Source organism: Photinus pyralis, unplaced genomic scaffold (genome assembly GCF_008802855.1).
Source record: "Photinus pyralis isolate 1611_PpyrPB1 unplaced genomic scaffold, Ppyr1.3 Ppyr1.4_LG3b, whole genome shotgun sequence".
Taxonomy (NCBI): domain Eukaryota; kingdom Metazoa; phylum Arthropoda; class Insecta; order Coleoptera; family Lampyridae; genus Photinus; species Photinus pyralis.
This window is the reverse complement of record NW_022170510.1, coordinates 1945813-1958207: the sequence shown is the minus strand read 5'-3', so window position 1 is coordinate 1958207 and position 12395 is coordinate 1945813. Positions and strand designations below refer to the sequence as shown.

The 12395-nt window shown below is 35.7% G+C and overlaps 1 protein-coding gene across 3 annotated transcripts in view; it reads left to right on the top strand.

Annotated features, from left to right (window-relative positions):
- Positions 1-5267: 5267 nt before the first annotated feature.
- Positions 5268-12395, top strand: part of LOC116166807 (nuclear receptor subfamily 2 group E member 1) — a 28886-nt gene continuing 21758 nt past the window's right edge. For 2 of the 3 annotated variants that reach the window (XM_031481949.1, XM_031481947.1), the window contains exons 1-3: positions 5339-5391; positions 8450-8530; positions 8588-8749. In XM_031481949.1, coding sequence (XP_031337809.1) covers positions 5382-5391; positions 8450-8530; positions 8588-8749 — 253 coding nt within the window. In that variant the 5' untranslated portion in view covers positions 5339-5381. Of the gene's footprint in view, positions 5392-8449; positions 8531-8587; positions 8750-12395 lie in introns of all 3 variants that reach the window. The other variant, XM_031481948.1, reaches the window with a different exon arrangement.

Sequence of the window (12395 nt, the reverse complement as noted above, 5' to 3'; positions counted from 1 at the left end):
ATTAAAAGGTACTTCATAGATTTATAGACAGGGATTCGAAATATTATTTTGTTGATTGAAATTGAGCGAGAAAATACATATTTACACGTTTCCCTAAAAATTTCATTTGCCATATCACTTATTATTGATCAACCAATGACAGTTGGTCAGAGCAAAAATAAAGGTTTCCATCTATTGCATTTTTACTTTATGAGAATAGGGAGGACATAAAAATTAAGTCAAACAATACAGCCACTTAAGAAGTTTCAGTGATAATTTGAAATGTTTGAGATGAGACGAATATTTTATAAGCTTTTCAGAGTCTCGCAGCTTTTGCGATTTAATTCCCTCTGCTGAAATTCTACAGGATTGTCAAGTTTTCAGGAGTATAAGCGGTAAATGGCAAGATCCCTTTGCAAACTTGTGCAAGTAACCCTTTCGCCGCAGCAAAATTGGGATTACTAACTTATTGTTGGGGTTACTTGATGATGTTAACGACATTCTACGGAGTTGCTTCAGAAATGAAAATTTTATATAAAAGACTGCTCTAAAGGAATACTGTTCTTTTCTGGCTAGCAATTAGTCCTTAAAAGACTGTCCGTGCATGACAATTTGAAAGTCTATAAATAATCAATTTATTTATTCCTCATATTCTTCTCAAATAGCTCATTTGAAGAAAGTAGAGTCAGTAGTACATACACAAACAATAAATATTAGAGCAAGTTGTATAGCATTGTGTTTAAAAATTAAACAAGTGTTAGTAAACGAGCATATAATATACAGTATGTGGATATTTCACCCCCATTTTCAATCTTGTAAAAATAAGTGTAATGCTTGTTTAGCTACCTTGTTTCACCATGCCCTCGTGGATTTTTAAGGCAGAAAATAGTACACACAGTTGGTATGGCAGATTAAATTTTATTGTTTCTTGTAAGGGATAGGAACTATAGGTGATATGGTGCTTTTCAAACCTTTGACATGTATTCCGATTTGGTTGTAGTAAGGTGAAACTCATACTGCGGCTGTGGAAACCCAGTCTATTATTAAGGGTATATATAGCTTTAAATCTTCCGTCAGTCTGTACTTCGCATCTGTAAAGTTAATTTTCTTAAAGTAACGTAGTTGTATTTCACTACACACTAATTACAAATGGAGCAATTCAACAACAATATTAATTTTCTTTGTTGTGGATCCATTTTATTAAAATTGTAACAGTAACTTTGATCAATAGAAGCTGATCTGTTTACAAACTTTCAGAGAACGGTAGGTATTCACAAAGGGAATAGATCTGGACGAAATGCATCCGTGCATGGGGTCAAAACCTCATATGGGAGTATTCCAAGAAACTGAGCAGAGTACACTCTCGAGCACTTGGACCGGAAAAATATGCGGTTCTAAACAGAATAATGTATATTATTGTACCCTGCCGTTTTTTGAAAATCCGGTTTCAAAAAGTTACCAGCAGCTTCATGACAACACCAGACCAATTTTGAATAAATTCCCAAACTATTAATTAATCTTCCTCAGAAGTAAAGCTCGTTTCCAAAGTATCCCATCCGGATCAGAAATCGCGTCCCACTTCACCAGAGTACCAGAATGACTTTGAAAAACCTCAGCACGATTAATTTACCCTTTTCGAAATCCACTGTACGGCAATCTACCAAAATAATTTCTAATTACACATTTGACACTGAGGTAATCTTTAGGTTCGTCAGATGACAAATGATTCCTCAGAGTCTTCAGTTTTTTTTTGGATATTTTCTTTTCATTTTCACCATTTAGTTGAAACCTTCATATTCTAATGATTATATAGATGTTTTCATCATAATTTCTAAGTTTGTGCACCTTTCTCTTTTTCTTCGACCTCTTCCTATTATTGACATTTTTAAAATTCCTTCTCTTTATTCTTTATATTTTTCAGCTCCGTGGGGTTCGTACAATTATTTGCATTCTCTGAATTATTCTGATTATTCTGAATGGCGTCTTTTCAATCCATTTGTGAGGTGGATCGTAATCATTAGACACCGGATTCCCTAAAAACCCTAAGGGTACAATAGAAATTGGTTTTGGTATATTGGGGAACAGTGAACTTGGGAGACGGTACAGTAATAGTTTGGTGATTCATTCAAAAATTATTTTGTGCTCTCGTATTGTTGACTGTGATTCCTTAAAACCGAATTGAATAGTTTTCAGCGTGCCAAAAATATCGACCAGCACTCCTACTATAATGAGTAGTGTGCGAATTTATTTAAAATTTGTGTGGTGATCTAGTGTCGTGCTCTCTCAAAACAGGATTATCAAAAACGGCAGGGTTACAATGAAACAAATTTGTTTTTTTTTGCATAACATGTGTTGCGCACATCTGAACAAATATTTTACAAAATCGGAACGCATACGCAAAAGCCATTGGTTACAAATTTTTATGATATATAATAATTGAACTAAGAAGCGTTCGAATGATAAGAGGCGAGTGTGCAAGCAGATAAAACCCAAAACACCATAGTGTTTCCGGTTATAAAGATCGTTCTTACGGAGCATGAGGGACGGATTATCTCTATACCTTTACAGGTATAAAAAAACGTTACCGACGCTTGGTTTCAACTACCAAATTTCAATATACCTAAAGCCTAGTTTCTTTCTGATCAAAGCGTCAACCATCTTTCAATAGGTAAGTCTAAAATTCTTTGATCTGTTTCTTGTCCTTTGAGATAACACAATATCATCGACGCCGTCAGGATGAGTATCTCTTCCACTCGCCTGAAATAAAACACACACGGATTACAATTAGATCGAGTGGGGCTTATATATATTATATATGTCATTCTTAATAATGAACTTTAGTTCCGATGCCATTGCGTCGATCCACAACTGAAATTTCTACCAGGTTTGAAAAAGGAAGGTTCCGACATACAGGTGAGACCTTTTGTCATCATATATAATGTAACTAAGTAACTTTTTTGCATTTAGGTCATACGTTATTTCCTATGCAGTCTAGTTAAATTAGACAAATTGGATAAAAAGCTTACTGAATTTTTTTAACGCTTCTTTTACGCTTTCTTAAAAATATATCTAACGTTCCCAAGCGTGTGAGGGTGGCCTCAAGTAGGGAGAGGGGTTTAAAAGTACAGTTTTTCGGCTATATGTTAATACCTACCTCGGAAACGATCACTTATAACATTTTTTTTCTATTTCGGTGTCACAATGATGATTTTGTACAACTGTTTTCGGCCGAAAACAGTTGTACAAAGACAGTGATTATAGTCGTTTTTTTTTGGTAACTCATCTCTTAAGTTGGCAGTTACTAGTTAGTACAAGTAGGTACTTCGTTGGGTACTTCCATGTTTGAACTTCAAAATGTCAGTCTTACTACGCTGCCAACCTAAAACTTAACGGCATAAAAAGTGTTCCCAACATAAAACATGTTAGTTCTAATGTTCCCTATAGTTTCTGATAATGATTTTTTTAATTAAATTAAAGCACCGAAATAGAAAAAATAGTATGAAAAACGCGTGTTACAATGCTTTATTGTAATACTCCTATCTTGCGGACACTCGTGGCTACGCTTCGCGTCGCCACTCGTGCCACAAGATAGTCGTATTACAATAGGTCGCATTGTAACACTTGTGTTTCAATATACTATAACCTCATCTCGAAAATTAAAGATGGACTGAAATGAAAAGTAGAACTAACCTTAAACGAGCTACACAGGGCTGACAACACAGACCTCATTTCAGAAAATGACGATTTTGTTTAACACTGAATTTTAAATAAACCTCAGGGTAAATTGAAATATTGGAATTCATTAGACGGTGTCTCGGCGCACCATTAAAACCTACACATAATCTCCATATGCATGAACTGACATTTTCAACTGCAGCGTTTGGTGAAAAGCGACAGGATATTTATATCCGCGGAATATGCGTTCGCTTCCCTTACGGTAAATGATGTTACAAGATATTTCACTGTTAAAGACATCTGATTTAGAAGACCGTAATTTAACATTAATTTAAAAATTGTATAACCCTCTTATTGTTAGTCCTATATGACAGCAATCCAAAGAACCACGTTTGAAGAAATTTTACCAGTTTCGGGTTTGGCATGGAGGTAAAAACGATATGAGTAATCGTTTCAGAGATAATAAGCAAAAAACTGAAAAAAACTTAGGGACTTTCGATATTTTACTCACTTCTTAAGGGAGCGTTCCAACTCTTTAGGCACTTTTCCGTAAATCGCTAGTTCTATTTAAATGGGGCATGAGGTGTCAAATTAGAACTGACTGAAATGGTGGTGTTTCCAATAAATCAAACGCAATGCCTCTGACTAAGAACTGGAGATAATGATTTCTGGACCACTGAACAGCTCACAAAAATTCGGCGTGCTTTGGAATATGTAATGAGAGAATTTAAATCACTTTCAGATTCAGCAGTATGATAAAAAGAACGCATGAAAAATAAACCGCAACCACTCAAAGTCGTTAAACGGTCTTTAAAATTACATTCATTTACATGAATATCGTTCTTGCATTAATAACAAAACCCTATTAAGAAAATTCTACTAAATGTATCCCGTTTCAGGCTTCAGCTGAAGCGAGAAGTTACAAGACTGTAAAGTGACGTTCACCTTCAAACACCGTGATTGGTTGACATCTCGATGAATTCGCCTATCAGAAAGCTTTAGAAGCTACCCCACCAGGTCGTTACGCCCCCATGCACATTCCGGGTCAGTACATTTTGCTACCGATTTACAACTACCCCCTGCAAAAATTATGTTCCACAATAACTTATCACATTATTGCTTTCGACATTGTTTCATATATCCACCTGCTGAAAAGTTTCGGAGCTAGCATCTCCAACTCTTTGGGAAATCAGGACGACCTAATTTCAGCATCTCATCTAACTTTCTCCTGTACGTATTAGGGGCAACAGAATATTAAGAATTAGTAGACATATGTAGGTTATTAAGTATTTCACAGCAATTTGTTGTGGTTGGTTTAGGGGATGGCTGAGATTTAATGTTTATCCATTGATTTGATATTCAACGTTAATAAGACAGTTGTACGCCTGAACAATTACTTTCAAAGACAAAACACAAACCTACAACATTCAAGAGGGTGGTTCGGTAGGAGTGGGGATGACATTACAGTAAGTAGGGGTGGTGACAAAATGGCCTGCAGACCGAAGCTGTTGGCTGAAAATCAGTCGGATAGTCGTATTTTAGCCATAAGGGCAAAAGCTTTGCACTATTTATTAATTAGCGCTATAGTGAAATGAAGTTAAATTACTGATATCATCGTAGTTTACCCATATTGAGTAGTTGCTTACCTAATTATTGCACCCCAATTAATAATCGACAAAATTGATTCTTCGATTTGGACAAAACCTCGCTCCGGTCACGGGCGAAGGATGGGTACGGGTAAGATTTAATATTATAAATGTTTCATTGGCATGAAATCAAATTTTGTATTTTCGCTCTTAAAGTGCTCGTTTCTCATTCATTAGAGACAATACCTACGTAGATTATAACTTTTAAAAGGTCTGTCACAATTGAAAGCGCTTTACGAAAAGTCCACCTTCCCTTAAATTTCCGTTTCCGTTAATCGTGCCTTAAACCCAAACCCTGTGAAACGCTTTAGGCAGATTGATGATTTTCGGCCGTCCTTTTAGCTTACGTGTAATGTACTTACTGCTGTCATAAACTTGATTTATTTGATACATGTTTTACAAATAGTAGAATGCACTGATGTCAGAGGTGGATGACTGAAATGTGTTCATTACTGACACTGTCTCTATAAACGCGCATAATTTAGGGTTGAATTGTTTTTGATATACCTATCCGAAATTTTCTTTATATTGATACACGAACGCATAAATATACTTCAAAATGGACTAAGAATTTACGGTTAAACAATAATGGAATGTAGAGTAAATATTGCACATAACATGAGAGCTTCCCTTCATAATTCACGCATCTTAAAATTATGCGCCTGATTCATCACAAATAATCTAAGTGGGCTATTGAATGTAGCATGTAGCCAGTTCGAGAAGACATAAGGAAAAACATATGCTCTTCTGCAGAGCGCCTGAAAATAATCCCCAATATGAGAGGACCGCATAATTTCTGATCAAGGTGTTTTACCGTTTTAAAGCAAAACAAAGTGACAACTATGAAATGGTAGGACCGACGGAAGAACAAAACTCCGCTACTGTGTAGTGCTAAGGGTCGAAACCCCCTCAGTACTGAAAAGTCAGTAATACTTACCCTCGGTGTTCGAAATTAATATCTCCTGCGATGAAGCACTGCGGAGTATTGGACTTGGACGTGATGGCAAATCTAACGTTATACCTACTTATACAGTTTTCTTAAGAAAATTACTTTCTCGCGCATTTATTTTAAAACCAAATCGTAATGTAGATACACCAAAAAATGTATAGAAGATTAATAATTAAAGAGACTACATTTCTACAAGAAAGTCCGCGAAGAGTGCAACCGTTTTTGAATAATAGCCATTTAAAGGAGTTGTTTGTTTATTTCCATGTCTATACGTCGGTCATCCCTTTCAATGCTTATAATGCGTAAAAGGGTTAAGATACATACATGCCGTCCCAGAATCCTTTGTGCAAAATTACATACTCTACCATTAGCGCTAAAGATTCTTTGTATCTCGTGTATACCTCATGAATGTATCCGGCATTGCGGAAAAACATACTCAAATGTTTATTATTGAAAAATGGTTGAAGAATTGGCCGGCCGGCCAGCTGTACGTTTGTAGTGAAAACTGGCCGGCCGGCTGTTGCGTCCCGGACAAAATCGTTCGGCAAAATGAACGCGAGTGTCGATAGTCATCTTATGCTGTAAACTGTGAAGCTGTTTCAAGCTTCCATAGAGATTTTAAAGCTGTGACAACAACAATTTCATGAAACCTGCTGGGGACAGTATAATAAAGTTACCAATTCTATCTTGATATACAGGGTGGCCCACTGAAAACAGTCAATATGTCCATTTTGCCCGCTTAATGACAGTTTTGCCAGAATCGTTCGAACACATCAATTTTAGTTTTGAGGGGGACATCTAAATTAAATAATTTTTTTTCGTAACTGCACCCTTACAAGGAGGTGAATAGCATCCTAAAAATTTTAAATGGGATGGGGTGGTAAACGTTAGATAGTTCGAAGGGAATGTTCATTTTGTTTTCAATAAATTAGAAGAATTACGACAACGTATCGTATACGAATACATCCAAATTACCCCAAAAATGTTACAAACCTACGACGCCATTTTGAACTAAATCTTTACTATTGTATGAAAGTTGGTGGTGGGAATTTTGAACACTAAATAAAGTGATAGTTTTCTGTAATTTTGAATAATTGTTACTTTTACTAAGTGGGCGCTGCAAATCCATTTAAATCGAGTTTTCTCTGTAACTACCTACCTAGCGAAATTGAAAACTAAAAACAGAATAAACATGCGTATCGAACTATCTATTTTACCACCCCTTACCATTTAAAATTTTTTTGTGTGCAATTCACCCCCTTCTCGGGGTTGAAGTTGTATAAATAGTATTATTTAATTTAGATGTCTCCCTCAAAACTAAAATTGACTTGTTCGAGCGTGTCTCGCAAAACGGTCGTGAAGCGGCCAAAAATTGGCACTCACTGTTTTCAGTGGGCCACCCCGCAGAAAAATGTTGACACAATATGTTATATTAAGAGAGACTTTATGTTCAAGATTTATAATGTACTCGTTTCTTACTGAGATGCAAATTCACAAGAAAAGAAAGAGACGTAGTTTTCCTCACGTGGAATTGGTGAAAATTCGAACAAATCATGACGGTTAAAATCCAAAACCATTCCGCTGAAGGTATGACAATGGTTCGGACACTGATTTACAAATGTGTGGGTTGAAAAATTGGTAATACTATGGATACATTCTTGCTTTACATCAGTAATCCTTATACATAACCCTACATAATGTAGGCATAACGTTTACCATAAGGTTCAAACATGTATAGCAATAACAATGAATCTATCGTGGCAGGAGTTAAAGCCCCGTGATTTCTGGAATTAAGGATCGCACAATTTACTTTCTGTTACTTTTTGTAAAACATCGGAGTGACTCGATCGATTCGTAACAGACGCCTCGTTCCAAAAAATATTAGAATGTTACTCTCCCTGTTGCACCTGACAGTATATCAGCATTATCAGCGGGCAGATTAACATGAGTATGCTAAATTGAGGGTATCCATGTTTTCTTGAACTCGCAATGGGGTGGACATCGAAGAAATTAGGGAGAATTAATAACTCAAAACCTTCCCGATGCGTCTAAATTTATTTTGATTAAATTGTGGAATAAAAAGTTGCGACTAGTTTCGACGTAACCGTCATCTTCTGGCTATAAGTTTTATTTAACAAACAATGAGATAAAATGAGTACCTATGCTAATTAGTTTATTCAGTAACGGATATTCTTTTCAGGTGACAGATTATTAGATATACCTTGTAAGGTATGTGGCGACAGAAGTTCGGGAAAACATTACGGGATCTATAGCTGCGATGGTAAATGAAGCTATATAACGTAATTTAACAGGACCTGATTGTTTATTTATTTTGCAGGTTGTTCGGGTTTCTTTAAACGCAGCATTCATCGAAACCGTGTTTACACTTGCAAAGCTACAGGTGAAATGAAGGGAAGGTGCCCGGTCGATAAAACGCATCGAAACCAATGCAGAGCTTGCAGATTGCACAAATGCTTTCAGGCCAGCATGAACAAAGACGGTAAGTTCACTTGATTTTTGTGTGTAGTTTTAAACTAATTGCGTATTACTCACTCGACAAAGAGCTGTACTTCACCAATATAGTAGGTGTGCTGGAAATTATTTTTGGTTACACTAGGATCACCGATAAGGGGTAAAACATGGATTTCACTACAGAGCATAGTAATTTTCCCTAAATTTTAAATGAGGTTATCTATAAAGACTATACTGACTTGTCCGAATTGTTAGGAGTGCACATCAATCAAAACTTTAAGTGGAACAATCGTTGTGACCACCTCTGTACAATCCACTAACAATAACAGCAAGTAAAATGGCAGTCTCCATCGAAAGATGGGGTTTTAAATTTGTGACACTAGCAGTGACGGCGCTATGGTAGGGCGAGTGTGGGAGTAAAGACGTGGAAAGTTAATTGAAAACTTCTGTATGTATCTGGTAGAAAAATTCGAATATCCAAACATCTAATTCTGATCTCTCTTTATTTGGCTCTAGATCAACTATTTTCCACAAAATAAAAATAAGCATACGGTGTAGTACCTACCTATAGTCTAACTATACCAGGGAGAGACCAAAATTAGACGTAAAATATGAAAAAATGAAAATCGTATCAATGTATATCTACTTATTTGTAAATAGCCATTAGCTACTATACCAAATACGAGAAATCATCAAAGGTAGAAACGGCACCGATAATCTGTTTACGCGTGACCCGCTTGAAAAGCACTTTTCGATACAAAAACGATCACCCAAACGGGACCACATGTAGCGTGTACATTGGGACAGAGCACCCGAACAAATCGAATGCTTTGTATCGAGTATAATGTAATTAATTCCCCGCGGCGTTATCTGTAATTCGACCACTTGTCAAATCCCACATTCATACACTTTTGTCATGTAAAATAAAAAAACACCACCCCTTATGCTTTTTACGTATTCTCATAAATTCAATACCTATAGCTTTACACGAATGAAATTCAGATTAGGCATGTCTTCTCCTTTCATTTAATTCCTCGGATGGACATCGAGATAAAATGAAACTAACCGAATTTATACTCGACGTGCACTAATCCGATCTAATTCTCTTACAAAGACCGTCTCAATTTCGACGGATGGATTGTTTCGCATGCCGTTGTTTAAATCCAATTTACTCTTTGCAGATGAACATGACTTCGATAGTTTATAATTATATGGAGATTTAATACTACAATCGGGTTTTTAACAGCGTTGTTTTCACATGAGTCACATTTAGAAACATTCGGAGGTTTCACATTTGGGAATTTCAAAATCATAACGTTTTGGAAAACCTGCATAGATGTGTAATACAAAACATAAAATCGTTTAGAACATGCGTTTCAAAGTACCTTTTACGATAGTACTTTTCGCCATTAAGAAAACAAAATGCTCCTTTTTTACTAGGACGAAAGTTTCTTACTGATAACTTATTGACGTTAGTAGTAAGGCATGTTCGCTTTAAAATATTTGAATATTTGCAAACAAAGTAGGTACAAACATGATTTTAACAGTAATTGCACACTCTTGCTAGTCAGAAAAGTGCTTGATTTGTGATCTGAATTTTGGTAGGAAACTTGGCAAAGAAGTCTTTGACTTTGGTTATGTAGAAAACCTATGCTTCAAGAGCAGTGACTGACTCAAATTTCGGCACATGCCATATCCCAAGTTGGAAGATACCAAACTATGACTGATATATTTGCCACAGAGATAAAAAAGTCTACCGTCGAAACTTCAAAGGATTGGGAAGATTCTTAAGAGGTAGCTGATCAATCACATTTGATTGTTAGTGCTGTTTTGTGCTCAAAGATTACGATTCCAACGTTTTTAGTTTGCGAGAAAAACAAAAAAAAATACTAAAATATTGTGGGAAGACCAAATTTATGACTGGTTCTTAAAAAAAACGCAATCAACAGCGGCGAGTCACATTATAGTTCTGGGTTGTAATATAATTGTACTTTATGAACAATAATTTATATGTAGTACATAGTAATCCTTGGCAGAAAATTATTGTTGCAATCATGTTACGTCATGATAAATTTAATTGTAAAACTAGATCTTTGTCAAAATAAACCGTATAAAATATTAGAAAACATTGAAGACTTTTCTATCGATCTTGATTGAGCAGATATTCGGAATATGATCGTTTATCAGTTTTCTTAACCAAACTCTGTAAGAAACAGGATTGACATTAATGCATGCATTCCTAGATAATGTAAACCATAGAATCCCGGAGCCATATATGCATCCAGGTATAGCTATACACATCTAAAATCTAAAGGCAAACAAAACTTTGTTTTTCTTTATGATTTTGAAGTTTTAGAATAGTAATCTAAACTTAACTCCAGGAATGTTTTTTGTTACCATTATTAATGGATCTATTCCACTATAAGGCTACCTGATGGTTTACAGTCGTCATACAGTTCCTATTCTCCATTTACTCGTTTGCAGAATGCTGTATAATGACGAATGTTGTTATTTCGAAAGATACAACTCGTACAATAGTGTTGGTAATCACGGAGATTTGCATGGGAATCACGCAAGGACTTAAAAAGTACCAATTCATAACAAAATAAGGGTGTAAAGGAGCTCGAAACGTTAAAGAGACCAAAAAATCTTGGAAGGCATTGCAAATTTAAAACTTTAAAGGTTTTGCCAATTTTACTTATTTAAATGTCTATTACGAATGCTGTAATTTCTGTAATACACCTTTGTTTCCTTGTTTGATATTTTACAAGGTCCACAAACCAGTAATTAAGTGCACATAAAAGTATAGTCTCTCACCGTTTTAAAAAGTATTTTAAAAAAACTAATTTTTACGTGATTTGGTATGCATTAAACGCAATTGCCAGATGAGGAAGCAAAACCAAGTTCTAGATGGTGTTGAACCTTTCCTGGGAACCCCAGGATACAAGCCTGAACCTGCTATCTGCAGAAGAGGCGGATATTTTAGCACTTCGATAGCACTAAGCATGTTATAGAAGCAATTCCAATCTCCTAGTTGAAATAATGGATTTAACCTTTTTTCTATACAAACTAGGGGATAAATGGAAACAACAGATAAGTGCAAGTGATATTGAGTGGGAAGGTGGGTGAGGGGGGGGGCAGGTTACTGATAGAAAACAAGTTCAAACCTGTAATTAGAATACTATAAAGGAGAGAATCATTTTTACTACTACATCCCACTCGTAGTACGAGTATATAGTGTATTTGGCACCACTAAGGGCCAACTTATCAGAGATTATATTTTGAATCGTTTTCATTTAACATTTATCCAATTTTCACTTGCTAAAACAACATCTCAGGTAGTGGGAGGGGGAAGGGTCCCTGTCCTTCATACCTTGATCGTAGAACTACTAATATACCTAGTCTTTCTGATATGCTAGAATCTGAATTTTTATTTCTATTACCATGACGCAAAAACTTCCTATTACCACATATATACGTAAAGATATATCTGTGCTATTACAGATAACACGTCAACAGATGCACCATTGCAGTAAACTATCCAAAATGATGATACTTTTACTACAAAATAAATATAAAATTTCGATTCAAATTTAAAATTTTTTTGAGTAACTACCGGCGGTTTTCCAAAGTATTTGAAGAACTGCAAAGAATAGCCAAGTATTTCACGCAAA